General features: G+C 54.2%; 2 protein-coding genes across 5 annotated transcripts in view; one reads left to right on the top strand and one right to left on the bottom strand.

The window, feature by feature from the left end:
- Positions 1-3599: 3599 nt before the first annotated feature.
- On the top strand, positions 3600-12476 carry CD74 (CD74 molecule). Its single transcript, XM_066342842.1, has 9 exons — positions 3600-3843; positions 7622-7794; positions 8000-8079; positions 8600-8662; positions 9533-9628; positions 9978-10065; positions 10958-11149; positions 11633-11695; positions 11952-12476. Exons 1-9 carry the CDS (start codon positions 3767-3769, stop codon positions 11960-11962), a joined length of 843 nt encoding a protein of 280 aa, XP_066198939.1. The 5' UTR covers positions 3600-3766; the 3' UTR covers positions 11963-12476.
- A 1231-nt stretch (positions 12477-13707) lies between these two features.
- Positions 13708-22454, bottom strand: part of TCOF1 (treacle ribosome biogenesis factor 1) — a 35800-nt gene continuing 27053 nt past the window's right edge. For 2 of the 4 annotated variants that reach the window (XM_066342946.1, XM_066342948.1), the window contains 9 exons: positions 21606-21709; positions 20124-20237; positions 19666-19858; positions 19141-19214; positions 18498-18678; positions 16113-16643; positions 15471-15565; positions 14833-14875; positions 13708-14113 (listed from right to left, as the gene is read on the bottom strand). In XM_066342946.1, the coding sequence (XP_066199043.1) occupies positions 14849-14875; positions 15471-15565; positions 16113-16643; positions 18498-18678; positions 19141-19214; positions 19666-19858; positions 20124-20237; positions 21606-21709 (1319 nt within the window). In that variant the 3' untranslated portion in view covers positions 13708-14113; positions 14833-14848. Of the gene's footprint in view, positions 14114-14832; positions 14876-15470; positions 15566-16112; positions 16644-18497; positions 18679-19140; positions 19215-19665; positions 19859-20123; positions 20238-21605; positions 21710-22454 lie in introns of those variants that run through there. The other 2 variants (XM_066342947.1, XM_066342949.1) reach the window with 2 other exon arrangements.

Genomic DNA, 22454 nt, shown 5'->3' with positions numbered 1-22454 from the left:
CTGACTCACTCTCTGTCTCTGTAAAAAATAAATAAATAAAATTAAAAAAAACCCTTTTAATTATATGGTTTTCTGTAAATTTACAAAGTTGTGCAGCCATCACCACTAATCTAGAATGTTTTCATCCCCTCCAAAGGAAACCCCCTGCCCATTAGCAGTCGCTCTCCATCCCGTCTCATCCCAGCCCCTGGCAGCCACTAACCTGCTCTCTGTCCCTATGGATTTGCCTAGTCTAGATAATTCACAGAGATGGAATCACAGTATGTAGCCTTTTGTGTCTGGCTTATTTCACTTAATATTTTGTGGCATGAAGCAGTACTCCATTTCTTTTAAAAGAATAAGTTTTAGTGAGACATTAATTCCTCTTTATGGCTAAATAATATTCCATTGTACAGATATACCACCTTCTGTTTACCTACTCATCACTTGGTGGATATTTGTGTTGTTGTACTTTAGGGATATTATGAATGTTGATGCTGTGACTATGTGTATACAAGTTTGGGTGTGGATATATGTTTTCATTTCTCTTGTGTAAATATCTAGGAGTGGAATTACTGGGTCATATAGTAGCTTTATGTTTAACTTTATGAGTAATTGCCAAATTGTTTTCCAAAGTAGAGTTACCATTTTATACTCCCATCAGCAATATATGAGGGTTCCAACTTCTCCACATCCTTGTCAACATCTCTTTTATATTTTGGCCATCGTAGTGGGTGTGATGTGAGATCTCATCATGGCTTTGATTTGCATTTTCCTGATGATTAGTGATAATGAGCATCTTTCATGTCTGTCAGCCATCTGTGTGTCTTCTTTGGAGAAATGTCTTTTTATGTCCTCTGCCCATTTTTGATTAGATTGTATATAGTTTTTATTGAATTGTATGAGGTCCTCATATTTTTTGGAGTTCAACCCCTATTCAGTTATGTCATTTGTGAATAACTCCTCCCATTCAGTAGGTTGTCTTTCATTTTGTTGGTGGTTCCTTCGCTGTGTAGAAGCTTTTTACTTTGATGAATTTCCATTTGCTTATTTTTGCTTGTTTCCCTTGCTTGAGGGGACAGATCCAAAAAGATAGTAGCAGACCAATGTCAAATAGTTTATTACTCACCAGCTGATGAGTAGGTAAACAGAAGGTGGTGTATCTGTGCAATGGAATAAATTTTTTTAAATTTTATTTTATTTTAATTTTTTGTGTATGTGTGTGTGGCAGAGACAGAGAGTCAGGGAGAGGGACAGATAGGGACAGACAGACAGGAAGGGAGAGAGATGAGAAGCATCAATTCTTCATTGCGGTTCCTTAGTTGTCCATTGATTGCTTTCTCATATGTGCCTTGACTGGGAGGCTACAGCAGACCGAGTAACCCCTTGCTCAAGCCAGTGACTTTGGGGTGAACCAGATGAGCCTGCACTCAAGCTGGCGACCTCGGGGTCTCGAACCTGGGTCCTCCGCATCCCAGTCCGATGCTCTATCCACTGCGCCACTGCCTGGTCGGGCTTACCTGTTTTCTTCTAGGAGTTTTATGGTTTTAGGTCTTACACTTAAGTTTTTAATCCATTTTGAGTTTATTTTTGTATATGCTGTAAGAGAGTGGTGCAGTTTTTTCAAAAACCACTTGTTGAAGAGACTGTCATTTCTTTATTGTATATTCTTGCCTCCTTTGTTGCAGATTAATTGACTATAAAATGAGGGTTTATTTCTGTGCTCTCTATTCTGTTCCATTGATTTATGTGTCTGTCTTTGTGCTAGTACCATTCTCTTTTTTGATTATTATAAATTCATAGTATAGTTTGGAATCAGGGCAGAAAATGTATGAGTAAATATTTGAAAAATAACAGTTCCATTTCTTGAGCATTTCCTATTGTACCAAGCTCTGTGCTAAAGTGCTTACTTAATCTAACAACTCTGCAAGTTTAGTATTATTGTTCTCACTTTACGAAGGAGAAAAACAATACATAAAGGCTGAGGGACTGGCTAAGGGTCACACAGCTAGGATGTTTCCCACATGGGGTTTGAACTCAGGTCTGGCTGCATCAAATGCCATGCATGCTTCCCCCTCGCCCCCAATATACAGTGTGTCCGTAAAGTCATGGTGCACTTTTGACCGGTCACAGGAAAGCAACAAAAGATGATAGAAATGTGAAATCTGCACCAAATAAAAGGGAAACTCTCCCAGTTTCATACCTATTCAGTGCAGTTCGATGTGGGCTCACGCACAGAATTTTTAGGGCTCCTTAGGTAGCTATCCCGTATAGCCTCTACAGACTCGTCACTGACTGATGGCCTACCAGAACGGGGTTTCTCCACCAAACTGCCGGTTTCCTTCAACTGCTTATCCCACCGAGTAATGTTATTTCTATGTGGTGGCGCTTCGTTATAAATGCGCCGATATTCACGTTGCACTTTGGTCACGGATTCGAATTTAGCGAGCCACAGAATACACTGAACTCTCCTCTGTACCGTCCACATCTCTACTGGCATGGCTGTGGGCTGCTCCGCAGTATACATGGTGTTACGTCATCATCTGCGCATGCGCACATGCTGCCACATCATCCTACAGAAACTGGGAGGGTTTTCCTTTTATTTGGTGCAGATTTCACATTTCTATCATCTTTTGTTGCTTTCCTGTGACCGGTCAAAAGTGTACCATGATTTTACGGACACACTGTGTGTGTGTGTGTGTATATACATACACTGTCTCCCTTGACTCTTCAAATCTAAGATTCACTGAATCTTAGAACCACAGTCTTTAAATTTTAAAAAGTTTATTAATGCAAATTGAAAAACTCAAAGGCATGAGATTAATAAAATGAACATGGTATACAAGTCACAGATAATAGAATAAAACTTTGCCAACACGGTGAACTCTCGCTCGGGTACCCTTTCCCAGTCCCTTCTCTTTCCCTCCCTCCTCCTTCCCCCACCTCTTCTGAATTTGAGCCACACAATTTGAGCATTAGGAGGCAAAGGGAAGAGTGGTAGAAAACATGGGCTTCACCAGTTCCTGGATGCCTGATCCTGGGGCAGTACTAGCCATGCAAAGACTCCATGGCTCTGCCGGGAAATGGAGACGATAACAGTCCTTGAGGAGCCACTAGACAGATTAAACGGAACAAAGTAAGCAAACCAAGTCGCACAGGGCCTGGCACAAAGTGGGCTTTGTACATGGTGGTAAATATTAGTACCAGAGCCTGAGAACCATGGCCCTCAGGTTCATAAAATGCTTGAGTTGGAAGAGAACAGAGGGAACACAAGTCCAATTTCCTTCCCCCGTTTTTAGATGATATCACTGAGGCCAGAGAGATGGAGAGGGACTTGTCTAAGCTCACAGAGGGTGAGCAGCTCCTTTCTGAACTCACATATCTATGAGTGAGAAGGGGAGACAAACATAGGCATTTTCTGCTTCAAAACGATTTTCTGTCTAGGGGCTGATGCTTCTGGAAACATCCAAAGAGCTTTATGAATCCAAAGGTCTGCCCAGAAACAAGTGATGAGGGCCCCGGATAGCCAATGGAAGGAAGCGTGCTGGCCTTTCTACCTGCCTGGGGGGCTCCCCCTCCCTATCCTGCTCCATCAAAGGCAGCTTTACCAAGTCAGGGTATTTCCAGCTTTGTGGCTTTCACTTCCACTTATGAGGACGAATCAGATTTCTCCTCAGCCCCAACTTTAAAAGGTGAAACGTGTTCAGGGACTCAGACGCGCAGGCAGCAGCGGCGGAGGTGACAGGAGAGGCAGCAAGGAAGTTGGGTTAGACCAGAAGCCAGGACCATGGAAGACCAGCGTGACCTTATCTCCAACCACGAGCAGCTGCCCATGCTGGGCCAGCGCCCCGGAGCCCCGGAGAGGTATGTGTGGGCAGCAGGAGAGGGCACACAAAGCCTGGGCCCCACAGACACGCAGAGGGACTGGGGTCACAGAGGCACGGCGTCAGGCTCTGGCTCTGGCAACGTTGGGGGGTCTTGAACCAATCTCTGGCCGACCCTGGGCTTCGGTTCTCCCTCCTATAAAATGAGGGAGCTCCTCTAGGGCAGGGATTTTAACTTTAATCATGTATTTTGCTTCTGAAAATCCGGAGATAGTTTGGACTGTCTCCCTAGAGTTTCACACTATTTTAGAGGCTTCACAGACCCCCCTGAAGCTGGACCGTGAACCTCAGGGGGCCAGATTTTGAAAATGTTATAGATCCTAGATGGAGAAACAAAGTTTCTAAAAGAATGTTAGAGCAGCTCATCCCAGAGGAGTTCCCTCCCAATAACCAGGGTGGGTATACATGTTTGTGTCAAGGGAATTACTGTCGCAGGTGTCTGTAGAGTAGAGGGAGGCATAGGCCTTCACAGGAGAGATCAAGAGATGTTGGAAGGGGGTCAAAATACGGCAAGGAGTGGGGCTCTTGATAAATTTCTAGAAGGGGCTGAGGGTTGATGTGGGATGTTTTCTGGCTGTGCCTCTATTCATTATAGCAAGGGGCCATCTAGAGGACCCCCACACCTGTCTCTCAGCCTCAAAATGGTCTCAATCATGTATTTTCCTGAAGAAAAGGGGGGGGGGCTAGAGTACAGTTACCCCAGTGTCCCCTGCTCTCCTCAGTCTCCAAAAAGTTATTTGTGAATTATTGGGACTCACAGCTAGATGTCAGCTGTTGCCAGGCAGAAGGGGTTTGAGAAAGACACTCAGAGATGTCATGAGGACCTCCCTTCTTGGGAATAGGTCACTAGATACAGACTATTAGAGCAATGGCCTTTTAAAATCCTGGGGACACCTATGGCTGGGAGGGCCAGCTCTCTTGTGATGGCTCAGTTCTGGCCCAGGTTCTATACTGTCATACATGACTTAGAAAAATCACTGCTTCTTTCTGGGTCTCACTACTAATAATGACAATAGTTATAATAGGTCCCATTCACTGTGTACTTGTTACCAGTTCTCAGCCGCTGTTAGTAATTATGTACACAAAACTAAATGCTAAATTCAACCCTAATTCTCACAGTAACCCTATGAGTCAGGTAACTTGTATTATCCCCATTTTTATATGAGAAAATTGAAGCTCATTTTGGTAAGTGACTTACCTAACTTATTAGAGCTAGTGAATGTTGAAGTCAGAATTTGAACCCAGGACTAGTGTGGTTTCAAAGATTGGGCTGAATACCATCTGGTCTCCTTCTAGAGTTACAATTTGCAGAGAGGGGAGCTGGGGCCCCTCTGAGCTGAGGCCACGTAGTGAGTTGCAGACCCACTGTGGGCTCAGTGTACAGAGAGGTTGCCCCCTTGTCAAATCTTTGTCTGATTTTCCTTTTAATTCAGTTACTGCTTCTAAAACTGGCTCAGCTCTGTGTGCTCAGGCCATTCCAGACTTGAACCTGTTTCGGACCCTTCTGTGAACACTTCTGCCTGGCAACACCTGTGTCATCATTCCTGTTAGTTCTGGTTGGCTCCTGACTTTGGCCAGTTACTTTATTATTGAAGGACACAGTGAAAAGGAGGAAATGAAGAGAGGGGTGATGAGCTGGCCCCCGTCCAGAACCCAGAGGACAGGCATTTAAGTATAAAGAGGAAGGAAGCCAGATGTTAAAATTAACTATTAACTCCCTTGAGAATAGCAGTCAGTGTTACCTGTGGAGGGCTATGTGCTAATAATGGAGGTGAGAGCTTTACCCTCATCTTTTTATTTATTTTTTTATTAATTTTAGAGAAAGAGGAAGGGGGAGAGAGAGAGGGAGGAAGAAACATAGATCTGTTCCTGTATGTGCCCTGATTGGGGATCGAACCGGCAACCTCTGTGCTTTGGGGTGACACTCCAACCAACGGAGCTATCCAGCCAGGGCTACCCTCCTGATCTTACTTCATATAGCAATGCTTTGAGTAGACGTTCTCACTGCAGCTTACCCAGAGAGGCTGACCTGCCCGGGTCCCTGTGCTAGTGGAGCAGCAGAGCAGCTCAGATCCAGATTGTGTGGTCTCCCCTTTAGTGTGGCTCTCTGGGCTCTGAGGCCGTATGAGAACCTGAGTCAGGGAAGGGAAAGGACTTCCCGGGCTCACAGCCTGAGAGGCAGCGCTGGGACTAGACTGGCTGTGGGGATGTAGAAGGAGTGAGCGTGTAGATGATGAGCTGGAGGCCCAGGGCCCAGGCAAGACCCAGGTTTGGGTGGGCTTTTGCCACTTTAAAAAAATTTTTATTTAGAAAATTGATTTTTTTCACCACCTTTAGAGGCTAGGCAACCCTGTTCTAAGAAGTGGGGTTATCCCTTCCTGTCTGGTCTCCTCCTTTTACCCCACACAGGGTTTTTGCTCTCTCCTTCTAGAATAAAAATCCCTTGGGCTGGGCCTTGGCTCAGAAAGTGCAGCAGGCTGGCAAGGAGGAAGCCAGTGAAATGAGCTATGTTTGTGACGTCATTAGTTACTGGGCAGAAGGGTGTCCTGGAGTGCCCCAAACTTCCTTGCTGGGTTGTAGAAGTAAACAGGGCCCAGTCTTATCCGACAGTTTCCAGTGGGGTTTTAGCAGTCCCACCCCGGGGGTCAGGTGGGAGAAAACAGGTCAGGAACTGTCATGGGCCTGGGGCAGGATCCTTACGTCCCCCATACTGTAACTTGTGATTTCCCCCCCAAACTGCATCCAAGGCCAACAGCTGCTAGGGCTCCGAGGTCTGAGTCTGCCTACCCCTCCCTGTGCAGCTAGCCAGCCCAGAGAACACAAGGAGTTCTCCCAGGTCACACAGGCCCAGGCACCAGACTCGGGCAGAAAGCCCTACTGCGTGGATATTACCCGGAAACATTGTGCCCACACTCAGCTCTTCAGAGAAAACTACCCAATTCTAGAATTGCTGAGGTGAGAAGTACCCACACGACAGGCCCAGAGAATGGCAGAGACTTGCTCAGAGACACACGGAGAGTCGGGGCCAGTGGGGATGGCGGCTGACCTGCTACCGCCCGACGCTGGCCAGTGCGCGCAGCCTTCCCTAATGTCAGGGCCCACTTCTCTTTTTTCAGGTGGGCCTGTAAGCTCTGCGTGCCTCCTTCCCTTTTCTGACTTCAGTGCAGAGGCTGGGCGAGTAGGAGGGTAAAAATCCCCTGCGCCTGGCGCTGGCCAGATAGCTCGATTGGTTCACACATCGTCCTGAAGCTCAGAGGTTGCAGGTTCCATCCCTGGTCAGGGCACGAACAGGAGCAGATTGATGTTCCTGTCTCCCTCTTTCCCTTCCTCTCTCTAAAATCAAGACAATAAACATTTAGAAAAAAGCAATGAAAAGCCCACAAAAATCCTTCCCCTCAAGGGCAGGCCCGATCCTTAGGAGACCCCCTGGCAGAGGGGATCTGGGGAGACCCTCCCCCTCGACCCTCACTGAGGTGGAACTGAGGCGGAGAGAGGACAAGGCGTTTATCTCTGGCTCTTCCAGCTCCAGGACTCAGCCTGAGAGGACTGTAGGGCCAGCAGTGGTTGGAAGTAGGGGCTGGGCAGTGTCTTTCAGTTGCGTGTCCAAAGGCACTTATTTGTGCCTTAAAGTTTGTCAGGAGTCACTGAAGTGGGTGAGCTGATGAAAATGGGGGGACACATCCCCCCCCTCCCAGCCAGTCCTTGGGCAGCCACCTCCATGGGGTCTCCTCTGACTTATTCTCCCTCCCCCCCAACAGCAAGTGCAGCCGCGGAGCCGTGTACACAGGCTTTTCTGTCCTGGTGGCTCTGCTCCTGGCTGGTCAGGCCACCACCGCCTACTTCCTGTACCAGCAGCAGGGCCGGCTGGACAAGCTGACGGTCACCTCGCAGAACCTGGAGCTGGAGAACCTGCGCATGAAGCTTCCCAAGTGTGCGTGCCCCCCCTCCATCCTGCCCCCCTCCCCCGCCCCTCTCCTCAGAGACCCCATTCCTGCACCTAGCTGGGCTCTGTCCTCTCCTTCTGGCCTGGATATCCAGCCTCTCCTCATCTGGGTCTGAGATCTTGGTCCCGGATCCAAGAACCACCCTCCCTGGGCGTTGGGGCTACACTCACGCTGTACCTCCTGACCCCACAGCTGCCAAGCCTCTGAGCAAGATGCGGATGGCCACCCCCATGCTGATGCAGGCGCTGCCCATGGAAGGCCTGCTCCAGGAGGTAAGGACGGCTCCAGGGTGGTGGAGAGGGAGTGTTTCTAGCCTGGATGGAGGGCAGGTGCCAGGGACAGGGGAACAGCTGACCCAGGAAAAGCCCAGTTGGGGAGGGGATCCTGACTACTGGGGGAGGACAAGGCCCACCCCTGGAAGGAGAGGGGTCCCAGAGCTGGGGGAGAGCCTCTGGGGGCCGTCCCTGACAGGAGGACCCTGCCCTCTCACTTACAAGGCGCTTCTCATGTCCCAGAGCATCGTACCATTCCCTCATTCTCAAAGCCCTTATGTATGGATGCTGCTATTGTCCATAAAGCCCTGGGTGGGAACGTGTACGCAAATTTGACCAATAAGGACACTGAGGCAGAAATATAAAGTGATTTGCTCGAGTTCGCACATTCGGAGGTGGCAGAGCTGGTCCTGTGGAGCACCTGGGGCTCTAGACTCGTACCCAGAACCCAGCTGCTACCTCTGTGCCAGGGCCCCTCCTCTGGGGCCAGTGCTGAGAACCCCACTCCTTCCTCCCACAGCCCATGCCGAACGTCACCAAGTACGGCAACACCACAGCGGACCACGTGATGCACCACCTCCTGGTGAGTGGGACCGCAGCACGCCTGGCTCACCAGGACGTTCCTTACAGGCTCTTCAGATTAGTTTTGTTGTTTTTTTATTTTTATTTATTGATTTTTGAGAGAGGAGAGGAGAGAAAGAAAGGAGAGGGCAGGTATCTCAGTTGTTTCTTCTATGTGCCTTGACCGGGCAAGTCTGGTTTTGAGCCGGTGACCTGAGCACTCCAGGCTGATGCCTTACCCCACTGCCCGTCAGGCGGGCTCACCCATTAGTGAAGGAAAGCGGGAGTGGCCCTTACACGTTGTACGTATGTCAGGCTCGCTGCTCCCCCCCTTTTCTGAGTGTTTGAGACGGAGAAACTGAGGTAGGTGCCCACTTTTTCCTTCTAAGTTTTTACTGCACGTCTACTCTGGGCCAAGCACTGGGCATGGCTCTGGGCCCCAAAGGGGAGCAGTCAGACCCAGGTCCCAATTCCATGGGGACCCCAGGGCAGCATGGGAAACAGGCAAGCGACCAGGTGATGAGGGATGTGCAGGGGGCTTTGCGAGGAAAGACGCGGAGGACCCGACCCAGCTGGGGGAGGTCCAGAGTCTTCCTGGACGAGGTGCAACCTGGAAGATGAGTAGCCTTCTGCAAGGAGTAGAGGACTGGGGTTACTGGTCTGCAACCTGGAGCCTGGGCCTCCCGCCTCCCAGCCGTGGGGGCTTGCAGCTGTGCTGCTGGTCTTCTCTTACCGCCTCCCCTCGCCACGGCCCCGTCCTGGCTGCGGGCTAGGCTCCAAGCTTGCCGACGCCTGGGTTCACCCCTCAGAATGGAAGGCCAGGGGAACGTGGGCCACACATTTCATCGTCCCTGCCAGGGAGCTCTTTTTAACTTTCCTTCCTGCCCTGCAGAGAGCTGACCCCCTGAAGGTGTACCCACAGCTGAAGGGGAGCTTCCCAGAGAACCTGAAACACCTGAGGGGCACCATGGAGGGCCTGGACTGGAAGGTCAGCAGGCTGCCCGGCCCTGGCACCCTCTGCCGATGGCCAGGGAAGGGCTGGGGCGGGTGTGTGTGTGTGTGTGTGTGTGTGTGTGTGTGAGGTGAGAGGCAGGCCAGCAAGGCCACCCTCAGCAAGCTGGAGGCTTCCCAGAACTTAAAAGCCACAGACACGGAAAAGGGCTTGGTGCTAAGGAACCAACCTGACCAAGCCCTGCGGGTGTCTAAGGAGTGAGGCTGCAGCTGGACCAGGGGGGCAGGGGCCCTGCCTGGCCCTCCATGTCTCTGCCCCCAGGGGCAAGGCCAGGCCGGGCTGGAGAGGGCTACTGAGTCTGAGCCCCTGCCTCTGTCCCCATTAGGTGTTTGAGAACTGGATGCATCAGTGGCTCTTGTTTGAACTGAGCAAGAACTCACTGGAGGAGAGCCTCACTGAAGGTTCACCAAAAGGTACAGGGAGTTGGGAGCCTTGGGCGGTAGGGCTGCTGGGCCAGCCGGACTGCCGGCCGCTCAACTTTCACTCCTGTCTCTCCTGCCTGTTCCTTCTGGGCCTGGCTGCCCCCAGCCCCGATCCCGTCTGAGCCCCCACAGGGTACAGAGGTCTAGACGTGATCTAGCTTGTGCAGGGTGGCACTGGGCAAGTGGCCTGCAGCAGAAACCACCCAAAACATGCCAGGTGTCATGGCAGTGACCTTTGCCACCCCTCAGAGAGACCTGCCACAAGAGCCGTGGGGTTTCCCATAGACAATGTAGACCCAGAATTTTCAGCTCCACAGCCGTTCAGAATGCTGTCTTAATCCTGGCTATAATCTGCCATGCAACTTTGGGCACCTCTTCCCTCTGGCTTCTGTTTCAGAAGAAAATCAGTGGCTACTCTGTGTGGGCCTCAGATGTTCCCACCATAGATAGACTCAGAAGGCATCTTAGATTCTATCCCAGCTAACTCCCAGCTGATGTTTGAATCCCTTCTACAGCACCCACAAACAAACCCCCATTTCTCCTTGCATACCTCCAGGGACAGAAGCTCAGACTTCACAAGGTGTCCATTGCTTTTCCCTAGAAATCAGGATCATGCGTGCAATTCTAAACTTTGTTAAGTACAGAGTGATGGAAGAAATCATCAAATTCTAGGATGAATTGGCCACACAGCAATACACTTCCTCTGATCTTGGACCTTGTCGGTCCAGTCCTCAGTTTCCCCATCTGTGCAGTGGGTTAGAGCGAGCATAGCCGCTTGTGCAGAAGGCATCAGGCCTTATGGCAGTGTCACGTGGACCTCTGGTGCTGAGACCCTGGCTCAGAGTCCACTCGCTCACTGTCTTCACAATGCCTGTCGCTTCAGTACTGACCAATTGCCTGGAGGAGGCCAGCCGCATCCCCGCCATCCACCCGGGCAGGTTCAAGCCCCAGTGCGACGAGAACGGCAACTATTTGCCGCTCCAGTGCTATGGAAGCATCGGCTACTGCTGGTGCGTCTTCCCCAACGGCACCGAGGTCCCCAACACCAGGAGCCGCGGGCGCCATAACTGCAGTGGTAAGCAGTGGCCACTGTGCCAGGGAGTGTCAAAGGAGCAGGAAGGAACAGGAAGGCTGAGGGGCAAGAGGTCCCTCCTGGTGCCCACGTGGCGAGGACACTCAAGATGGAAGCTGGGGGCAGCCATTCAGCCATGCATCCACCCCTTTGTCTACCGACCTGTGCATCCCTCCCGTTTGTCCGTCAGTTCTCTCCTTACATCCACGCTCATCTCATTCAGTCATCCTTGAATCCTTTCATTGTGACTTTTACCCACTGTGCGTGATCCACTCACTGCATCCAGAAGTCCTACAGAGCCCCCCGTCTCATTCCATCACCCCCGCCCAGGCCTTTCTCTCAGGCCCCAGCAAGCATCCTTTCCACACAGTGCCTGGTCTCTCAGGACTGGCCTGCGGCCAGGCTGGGAAGAAATAACCCCAGGCCCTCACCAGTGGGTCTCAATCTGGACTGCAAGTAACAAATGGCCTTGTTGCTCCTTTGCAGAGCCACTGGACATGGAGGATCTGTCATCTGGGCTGGGCGTGACTAAGCCAGATCTGACCCAAGGTAAGGTCCCCTCAGCAGGGCCAACCCCCTCACGGGTGAATGCCCAGCACGGCATGACCCTGGTCCACTCTCCAACCTCCCGGAGACATCCATTTCAGAGATGAGGAACAGGCTTCTGGGTGGCTACCCAAGTCAGCACCTGTTCCTGAGCAGGGGGCGCTGGAGGGTCGAGAGCCCGACTGCTCTGAGGCCGGGATGCTGGGAAGGGGCAAGGAAAACCGGTGACTCCAACCCTAACCTGCAGCTCTTTCCGTAGCCATCATGTGAAAACCACAGCCGAAGACACCAGCAGCATCCAGACTGCCCTGCATGGCCACAGCTTCCTTGCTCTCTGTCCCCCAGCCCCATACACCCCCTGCCATCTCCACCCTGCACCTCATCCCATGAGACTGGCGCCTGGCTCTCCATCAGCCCAGACACGAGCCACAGCAAAACGGCCTAGGTTTGGAGGGCCCTGATGCCCTCGGAGGTGTTCTGACACCACAGCAGCCTTCAGCATGGAGCTCCAAGAGCTAGACCCACGGGCGAGGGGCGGGTGCAGGGAGAGGCGACACTGCTCCCCTAAGTCCCAGGGAGGACACATTTGCTGTCCCCCCTTCTGGCTTTAGCCTTGGCTTCCCAGCCTATGCCACAGGGGCCGAGCCCCCCTTTCCCTTGCCCCAACACCCCTCCCAGGAAGGACCAGCCCCCACCACAGGCCCTCCTCACTCTCTGCACAGCGAGCTTGTCAGTCAGCCCTGAGGGACGCGGCTTCTGGGAGAATAAAACGTAGGAAGTAGAACACTTGCTCCCGGCTGTTCTGTTGGGATCTGGTTCCCTTACCGTCCAGGAGGTGACTAGAGGTCTCGCCTCCGGCAGTTGGGCAGGACGTAGCCCGGGAGGCCGGGCATGGGCCCCTGTGGCCAGGCAGGGCCGGGCTGTAGTGGTCTTTGGGCACAGATACACTTGTTTCCACGTTTCACCACAGGAAGTGGGCTCTTACCCGAGTTCTTGGTCCTGCTTCCCCTTTCCCACACCCCCGTTCCCACTGCTGCAGAGACAAACGTGATGACAGACGGCAACAACACAGGACCCCAGCCAGAGCTGCCAGGAGGGAGCAGAGGCCCCTGTTGCCAAATTTCTTGATTTTTCGAGAGGAAGCCACAATCAAGATATTCAGTGTAGTCTCCATTTCAATGAAGGCCAACAGGACACCCCCGTGTTCTAGACCATTTCCGATGGCTTTAGGCGACCCCTGTGTTTTGGTCGTTCGACCCCCGCTGGGGTCGCGACCCACAGGTTGAGAACCGCTGTTCTAGCTGAACACACTTAAGACCAGGAGTGAGCTGCTAGGGGGGCCTTGCCCAAGGGCGCTGGGTTAAGGGTGCAGCTGGATGCCAATCTCGGTCTCCAAGACGCCCCAGCTCAGAGCTCACTTGTTCTGCACAGCCTCTTCTCCAGCAGGACAGAAACTTGGGAGGAAGATCTCCCTGACCTCAGGAGCTCTATATTGCTCTGCGCCCAGGGAAGTGAGCCTGTGTGTTGCTGGCCACCGCCAAGTCCTGTCGACGTCACCCTGACTTATCTTTCGAGTTCACCTACTTCCTGCCTTCATCCTTGTTACCGGGACACAAGGGCAGGCAGCTCATCCCCACCTGGTTTTCCTGTTCTTACTGTGCCTCCTAGTGACTCTCCACCAGGTACCTCAAAAGGGCTGCCCAGCTCCAGTCCTAACTTCAAACTTCAACAGGTGGCTTAGAATGCCTCCCTTCCATTGCTTGCCTCTGAGTATTTGCCTGGCCAGCATCTGGAAACCATGACCATGCTGGAGCCTCCCCTTAGCTATGATGCCACCTCCTCCAGGAAGCCTCCCCCACCCAATTCAGCACCACTTAACTAAGGCAGGCTGTCCCACTGCACAGCATCCCAGAGGCTCGGTACGTAGTCAAGAACAAATCCTGAGCGGTGGTCTCTTCACCTCCAGGTGTCAACCAGACTCCCAAGAATAAGTCAGTTGCAAAACGTTTGCCCCAGGTGCATGGAATTTGCACCTTTCTTTAAGTCTTTTATTTTCTGAGTTTTTACAAAACCACAAAATGGAAAAAACTGACAGATGGAGGACAAACCCTCAGCATCAGCCGAGGACCAGGGACATGGAGGGAAACAGGCTGGGGGCCTCACTGGGTCTGCATGGGAAAGAGAAGTAGAAGGTCCCACTGCCTCTGGACATGTCGGGTCTGAGTGGGGGGGAGCAGGTCACTTAAAAATATATATAATATATATACTGTACACATCTACACGAAGCGTCCCGTCTCGGGACAGAAGTCAGCGCGGGGTCAGTGAGCAGAGCCCTGGAACTGGGCGTGCTTCCTCTTCTCCTCGGACCACTCTGCAGGGCTCACGTGCTGGGCCAGCACGGGTCCTGGGGCTGGCCATCTCCTGGGGAGGAAAGGAAACTCAAAATTCAATCCCAACCCACGGTGGGTAGAGGGCAGATGCATGCGGCTGGGCACTGCTTGGCTAAGAAACCCCTGGGGGGAGAAAACCCATCTAAGCGGAAGATTTCCTGACTTTTTTCCTGCATGAAGGAGAATCAAATCAAATCAAACCTGGCACATCTGGATGCAGGGGCTAGGCCTTCACTAACCACAGCGGACACGGGAGCACTGGCCGCACCGGGAAGCACCGGGAAGGGGGCTGAGTGCTCTAGTGCCTGACTTCACCGGATCCTCGCCCCCACTTAGTGCAGGCTCTGCGCAGCCGCACTTAACCCTTTCACCACCACCGGGAGGCACGGGTCCATCGGAATGGCTTGTCTTGGGCAAACTATTGAATATCTTCTTTCTCACGAGTAAATGCCCTCAAGTTAGTAAGGAAAAGGATCATCCTCCTCCACAAGGAGGCAGCACCCCGAGCCCCGAGGCAAGTGCAGGGCCTGCTCCCAGGGAGCGCCGGGTGCTGGCCATTGCCAGGACTGCTGTGCAGCTCGGGCGCCTGGCATCAATCAGCCCACTGACGTGGAGGGAGGAAACCTCTTTCCCTGGGGGCCCACTACCAGGTTCTGCCTGGCTCCCTGGAACCAGGGCAGTGCTGGAGCTGCCCTCCTGCCCTCACCAGGGGTGGGACGGTGAGCAAGGGTCCCTGGGCCGGAAACATACCTGCTGCCTGTGCCTCTTAGTCAGTCTCCTGTGCTGCCTTCTTCTGTGAGGAGAGAAGTGTGAGAGGCTCTGCTCGTACCTGAACTGTCCCCCCCCCATAGGGCACGTGGGGCTCTCTCCTGAGGATGCGAGGCACCCCCAGACAGATGTTCCGTATACAGAGCCGAAGCCCAGGGCGCTGCCTGCATGCCCTCAAGGAAGCAGCCAGGCCGCAGTACGGAGTCCCCCACCCCTGCCTTCAGGCGAGCAGCCTTTAACACCCAGGAAGCAGACGGGGGCGGGATGGGGGGGAGCGTTTCTGTGGAGGGGAACCCTGTCAGCTGGGGCACACATGTCCCAAGCACTGTTTCCTCTCTGACCTGAAACCTGCGACAGCCCCATCTCCTGGGGATCTCCCTCCTCCATCTGCCCCAAGAACATGTCTACCTCACAGACGAGGCAGGGTCACTTCTAGAACTTTATACACACACAGTCCTGGCCCCTCCTTGGTGTGGTCGCAACTCACAAGCTGCCTCCCCCGCATGGAAAAGGGGCAGGAATCTGGTCCGGCTCCCACCTGTTGCCTGCTGTGCTTAGGGATGGGGCTGATCACATTTACCCTTGTTATTGGCCTGAAACCCCTCAGGGACTCAGCCTACCTTTTTCTTCTTCTTCTTCTGTGGTTGTAAGTCAGGGTCTTTGGCTGAGGCCTTTTTGACTTTCTTCTTTTCCTTTTGTTCCTTGTCTTTTTTTTCTGAGGGAAGAAAGTAAGCTTCCTAAACAACAGATATTAAGCTTAAGTGTAGGGGTCAGTGTCAGGAGACACTCGGGGCGGGTCTCTGGGACCCTGGCAGCCACCCCTCTTGATGTTGGCTTCAGCTCCCCCCACACCCTGGGGAGCCAAGGAAACAGGGCCGCAGGCCTCTGCCAGCTTGCCCTGGCCGCATAATTTCTGCCCCACCACAGACCACCTGCAGCATCACTATTTTTAACTTACTTTTAAAAACTTGTACATTTTTACTTAAAATACCTAAATGGGAATGGACTAGCACCTCACACAGGTTACACGAGGTCCCGTCGCCCAGAGTCCAGCACAGAGCTCAGTAAGGGCAGTTCAACCTGAGGGGCACGAGCTAGGCGGGGGCCACGGGGTCTCCTGGGCAGTGCTGGCCCAGTGCTGGCTTTGTCAACAGCCCCCCCCCCAGCCTCCCCCTCCCCTGCTGGCTGAGGGCTGTCCCACTAGTGACCGACCCCCAGTGGAGGCTGGGGAGACGCGCTCGGGGCTGTGCATGGCCACTTACTCTTGTCAGACTTCTTCTTCTCCTTTTTGCTCTTTGGGTTGGCTGGCTCTCCTCCCTTGGCCGTCCCTGTCTCCGGCTCCCCTTCTCGCTTGTCCTTGGCCCCTTGGGGGCCGGGAGCCTCCTTCTCCTTCTTTTTCCTGTCACCACTTGCTGCGTCTCTCTTAGTCTTCCCCTTGGTGGTCCCGGGGGCCTTTGCTGAGGAGACAGCACCCTCCCCGCCTTCCCTGGCCGCAGGCCGCTGCTTCTTCTTCTTGCTCTTGGGGGCCCTGGCCGCGGCCGGGTCGCCCGACAGCTTCCGCTTGCGGCCCTTCCCGCCGCCCTGGCCGGCTGCCTCCGCGGCCTTCCTCCTCTCCTGCTCCAGCACCTCCGTCAGCACCTTCACCACCGAGGCCTGGGCCTGGGCCTGATCCAGGGGCCAGGGCTCCCCCAGGAGGCGCTTGGCAATGACACTCTGCAGGGCCAGCGCTGTGGCCTGGGGGTCTGCAGCCCCCTTCCCAGGCTTCTGGGGCGTGCTGCGAGCCTCTCTGCTGCCTACGGAGAGAGGACTTGTGACATGGGTGTGGGAGACGGGGACACAGACCTCTCAAGGTCCAAGAGACGGGGGGACCCAAGGACAGGCCTGACCTGACAATGGTATGAACAGGGAAAGCAAGGCCCAGAGGTCACCTGCCCCCATGGGGTCGCCGAGCTCACATCTTTCTGCCACCTTCTAACTTTGAGCTCTTTTCTTGTCTCCTTACATTAAGATCTCAAGTTCGGGTCGGGATGGAAAACGGCTGCGGAATGTTAACAGAAAGCGCCTGAACTCTAGCATCACAATGAAAGGTCAGATAGGAGGATGGGTCGTCTGGTCAGGAGTCCAGGGCCGGAAGGCAGAGACTTGGGTTCCAGCTCTGACTGCCACTAACCTGCTCTATGACCAGGCTCCCCCACACCCGTTTCTCTGTTTGTAGAATGGGGGGGGTCAGGTGAACAGTGAGGTCTCCCTCTTCTAAACTGTAGTCACATACATGTGGCGGCCATGCAGCCATGCCCCACACGCCATCTACACGCAGAGGGCCAGGCCCTTCCTGCCCAGGGGCGATGGGTGCAGTGTGCGCACGCGGGGCCACTAAGCAGGTTTGCTGGCTGCCAGAGTGACTTCTGGCGCAGCCGTTGTTTAGAATTTTCCACGCCTCTGCTCTCCTGTGATAACTGTGCTGACTACATGTGTGAAAAGCTCTCTCCACGGCCCCTCGGAAATGCTGGCCTGTAGCACCCGCCTCTCACCAAGAGAATGCCGGGGAAGAAAGTGAGCCAAGACTCCTCTGCTGAGCCGGCTCCGGGCAGGCTGCAGGCCTGTGGGACACCAGCACTGTCCCAACGCCACCCGACTTCCCAGAGAGCTGGCGGGTCCCGGCTCCACTCCGGGCCTCCCAGTTACAGCCCCTCCTATACGCAGGGCTCCGAAAGGTGCTCAGGGCCTGGCCCTGCAGCGTGCGGGGGGCCAAGGCCCAGCCCTGAAGCAGCTCTGGCTCTGTGCCGGGGTTGACAGGGACGGCGGCAGGGCAGGGCAGGGCAGGGCAGGGCAGGGCAGGGCAGGGCAGGACGAGCAGGGGAGTCCTGGGACAGACAGAGGTCCAACTCATTCCTTTGGTGCTTCTTGGCAAGGGAAGGAGTTGGGTGGAGGGGAAACTGAAGGGGGCACAGGTGGCCCTGCCAACCTCCTTCTCTGCTTCCTGTTTCCAAACCCCCAGAACCCCAAGGCTAGGGAACCCGAGAGCTGTCCCAAGTATGCCCATCTGAGATATCTGTCCCTCGGCTCTGGCAGAATCAGGAGTGGCTGATGCCCCAGGCTGGACGCCCTCCAAACAGCACGTGACTCTTTTCTACATGTGCCATGCCTTGACACCAACTGGATGCTTCACCCCGTGCCCTGTGTGGTTAAGACCCGGAGGCCCAGAGTGGCCAGGGGCTCACCTGAGGCTTTAGAGAATCAGCCCATCACTGGGGTCTTTACCATGTGACAGACTTCTCCAAACGTGGCTCTTCCTTTCAGCTGAGCTCCATGACCCCTAGACCCCACACCAACGGCCCATTTGTTAGCAAGTCAACAGGGTCAGCTAGAGAGCGTCAAGTATCTATACTCCACAGGTCAGGGCACCCTCCTTCTAAGGCAGGGGTCTCCCTACCTACCAGGTGCACCAGCGCCCACAGGGACCTAGGCGTGGGCCCCTGCACTTTGATGAGCACCCCGGCCTGATGTGGGGATACCAGGACTCACTTGGAGAAGCCCTGGTGACACAGGACCACACTGGTGGGACTATTTCTGAGGGAGGAAAAGAAGGAGGCCACTGCTTTGTCCCTCTGCATCCTGCTGGGTCCTTCCTGCAGGCCTCGACTCACCTGTTTTAGGGGACACGGGGCCTGCTGCTTGCTGGGGCTGTACTTCCTGCTTGTTCTCTGGGGCATCTTTGGTGGCCGCAGCAGAGGAAACCGAGGGCTTGGGGTCTGGCTTTGGAGTGGTCTTTGCAGCCTGGGAATGGGCTGGAGTCAGCCCAGGGGTTACATAACCTGAGAGGAGAGACTGAAGAAGCCAAGTGTGAGAAAGGCCGGGACCCCATCCCACCCAGCCCTCAAGTGCATGGCCTGCTGCAAAGGAACCAGCTGGGGACCCCAGATCGAGTTGACCCTCTGGGGCCAGGTGGTGGGGACATCAGCCCATGGTGTGTACCTCCTACACTATTTTAATGAATACATATTTTAGGCAGGAAACTTCTTATTACTAATGCAAATGGAAAAATCACCAGAGCTTGCCATGTGCAGATGATAACCTTAAAAGAAATCCCATCTGTTAGAGAATGTTTTTATCTGGGAATTACCTAACATCAGGCGAATCCTTTCTACAGACTCCAAGAGTCAACTACTCATGGCTTTGTGCTGAAATGGGGCCTCGGGGGAGGAGACAGCTTGGCTCCACAGACAGGGCCCTCCGCCCAGGGGGCTGGGCCTAGGACCCCCGAGCTGCCCACCGCCCCCTTGCGGTTACCTGGGAAGGCTCATCCTCGCTGGATTCTGCTGTGGTCTCCTCCACCAAGGTCTCATTCTTGGAGGGCCCTGGACCTACCGGGGAAGCACAGGTATCCTGTTGGGAGTTCCCGGTAGCCCGTCAGCCGGGCAGGCAGACCCCTCCAGGAGGGCCCCTGGGGTGCCCAGGTCCCTCTGACTGCGCCTCACCATCTCATCCACCATCACGGCATTCCAGGCAAGACACCTGAATAACAAAGCCGTCTGGGCTTTTCTGGGGCGGGGCTGGGATTTGGGTGGGGTCAGTTATGGGAGGCGATTCCAGAAAGCTGGGAGTGGTCAAACAGCAGCATCAGAGGGCCTTTGACAGAGTTGGATCAACTTCCTCAGGAGGGTGTACAGATGGGGAAACTGAGGCCCAGTGTGATACAGAAAGAGGCTTGAGCCAAGGGCTCCACCAGGCCCACCCAGCCTCCCCCGACCCCGAGACCCTCACCCAGCCTGGGGGCTGACGGGGCCCCCGGGGGCCTCTCAGCATCCTCCTCACCCTCTGAAGAGCTGCTGCTGCTGTCACTGCCATCTGAGGTCTCAGAGGCCTCAGCTTTGGGGCGTCCCAAGGCCGGGGCTGTGGCCCGCTGGACCGCAGGAACCTTGGGCTTCCTGAGCTTGTTGGTCACTCTGGCTTGTACCGGGGTGTTCTGGGGACTCGCCACCGGGAGTGTTTCCAGAGCACTGCCAATCTAGTCGGTAACAGGGGAAAGTGGAAGGAAAGAGGGAAATGAGCTCTGGTGCTCACCGCATGCCTCAGCTAAGGGTGGGCACTGCCTGTCGCTCCGCCCTCGGGCCTCGCTGAGTCCTCCCACGGCTCTCTCAGATGGGCTGCGGGGACTGGGGAGGCGAGCACACACACGGGCCCCTGCCTGGGCCTCCCTCCTACCCCCTACCCCATCTCTGATCACAGCCCCCTCCAGGGTAGGGCCTGGACCCTGGGGTTCCACAGCTCACCCCACTTGAAGATGGGGTTCTTGCAGCAGGAGGCTGGGCCTCACTGGCTTTCTGGGCAAGGACCTTCAGGGCAGCCTGGGTCAGCGGGAGGTTAGCCAGGTTCCTCTTTGTCACCTGTGGACAGCCAAAGGCAGCCCTGAGACCCCTGGGTACTAGGTGTCATCTCTGCTACACCCTGGTGAGATCCTGGCTTGCTGGGGTGGGAGGAAACCTGTATCTGCAAAGAGCCGTGGGGCTGGAGTGGGGGCTAGGGGCAGTCAAACGGGCCATGCTACCTTCTGGGCAGACTTGGGTCTGAGCAAATCACATCATTCTCAGGGCGTCCAAAACACTCCCAGCCCCCACCACTCAATCTGATGGGGACAAGTCTATCCTGGTGGCTGCAAGGGCCTCCTCAACATTCCCCTCATGCCACTCCTGCTGCTCATGCCCACCAGCAACTAGGGTGGGAGAACCACGAACTGGGTGTCACTGTCCTCCAAGTCAACCTCCTGCCCCCCACTGCCCTCTAGTGGCCATGCGGCTCCACTACGTTCTCCAGCTCGGAGCCCCCCGCACTTCCCCAGAGGGTCCCTGCACCCGGGTTTTCCTGCCCGTGGTCTCCCAGCTTGCTGACCCGGCTGCTGCTCCTGCTCCACGTCACTTTCTCGGGGCGACGGTCCCTGTCCAGCCCTTCTAAAGCAGCTCATCCCATCACTCTCCAGTCAATGCTCTTTCCTCCAAAGCAGCCACCAGTTACTACTGGATATTTTGGTTTTCTATTTTAGTGGCTGCCACCCCACTCACTCGGGAACCCCACAGGGGCAGGGGCCTTCCTGTCTTGTTCCTCCTGTGTCCCTAGGGCCTGGCACAGACAGGTGCTCAGCACCATCTGCTGGCTGACTGGCCAAATGGATGCAGTGCCCACAGCCCAGACACCTGCCCAGCTGTGATCAGGCCCTCTGAGCTGGGGTGCCCACTCCTGCTCCGGCCTCCCCTAACTCCCTCCTGCCCTCTCAGAAAGGGTGGGGAAACAGGACAACCTGGTCGGGCCCAAAGAGCAGCGGGCTGGGGGCCAGGAGACCTGGGTTCTGGCCCTGCCTCATCATCCAGAACGAGCCATGAACCCTACCCGTCCAGCTCTTAGACCCAGGCAAGGACCAAGTAAAGATGCACTGAAAATGGTAAAGGCTGGGAAGTTATTAAATCATTAGTGTGAACACTAAAAAAACCCAGCAACTTTTATTTACAGCCTCTCAAAACTGGGAGAAAAAAAATCAAAAGCTCAACTCTGTGGGAAAAGCTGACTAGACACTCATGGGGCAACAGTGGCTCTGGCTGGTGCCACGTCCCAGATTCCTCTTCCTGACCACTGCCAGGTGAGCCAGGAGCTTGATTGGGAGTAGCCAGAGGGCCCAGACAGTGCTGGGCACGAGGAGCAGCTACTTCTGGGGTGGGGTAGGGACCTCCCTTTCCTGCTGTCCTACACACCCCTCCACATACCTGAGTGGCGGGTGTCTCCTGTTTCTTGCCATCTGTCACTCGACTGGACCCGACGGCTGTCCGTGGGAGGGCCGTGGGCACGGTCACCACATTGGTTCTAGTGGCTGAAACGGAGTGGGATGGAGTTCCCATGAGGACACAGCCTCCCCAGCTGTGCCAATACCCAATTCACCAGCCCTTCCGGGGACCGACGTGCTGCTCAAGGCTCATGGGGTAGAAGCCTGTGTAACGCCCTCCCCAAGACTCTGATGAAGGAGCTGGCGAGGTCTCCATGTTAGGCTCAGGGAGGCCATGGGGCTGCTGGGGCAGAGACCCTGGCTCTCCCCTCAGCCCCTCCCACACTTCAGTTCTTGGTGATGTGCCCCTCCAGCTGGCCCGGTTGCTAAACAAGACTCTCCATGTATTTACAACTGTCTCTCATGAGAATCCTCATGGTCCTCTGCAAAGGCTCGGTTCAATGATGCTCACTACCACTCTGTATAAAAGCCAAAAAGTGCTTCCTCCAAGAGGGCACTGGCTAAATAAACTAGCATATACCCACCCACAGGACTACTTTGTAGCTAACAGGAATCAGGCTGTGAATATGTAATATCACATTATCAAGTAAAGATTATTGACATATATACAACATGGTCCTACTAAAAACACATGATATAGCTCAAGTGTTTATAAAGCTGTTGTAAAATGTTAACAGTAATTATTCCAGGCAGTAGGATTATAGGTCATAGTTTTTCTTTTGCACTAGTCTGTATTTCCTAATTAGCCTACCAAAATTAGGTATTAATAGCCACACTAAAAAGGTCATAAAAATAATAGTAATTAACCACTTTCTTGCTATCACTGGTAGAA

Source organism: Saccopteryx leptura, chromosome 6, assembly GCF_036850995.1.
Source record: "Saccopteryx leptura isolate mSacLep1 chromosome 6, mSacLep1_pri_phased_curated, whole genome shotgun sequence".
In the NCBI taxonomy this organism is placed as follows: domain Eukaryota; kingdom Metazoa; phylum Chordata; class Mammalia; order Chiroptera; family Emballonuridae; genus Saccopteryx; species Saccopteryx leptura.
The sequence above is the reverse complement of the archived record's forward strand: the minus strand, read 5'-3'. Positions and strand labels throughout refer to the sequence as shown.

Bases quoted from the DNA above. Each gene is read 5' to 3' on its own strand.
- CD74 (XM_066342842.1), top strand. From the start codon at position 3,767: ATGGAAGACCAGCGTGACCTTATCTCCAACCACGAGCAGCTGCCCATG. The intron at 7,795-7,999 runs GTGCGTGCCCCC...CTGACCCCACAG, and splicing joins GCGCATGAAGCTTCCCAAGT to CTGCCAAGCCTCTGAGCAAG. The intron at 11,150-11,632 runs GTAAGCAGTGGC...GCTCCTTTGCAG, and splicing joins CGGGCGCCATAACTGCAGTG to AGCCACTGGACATGGAGGAT.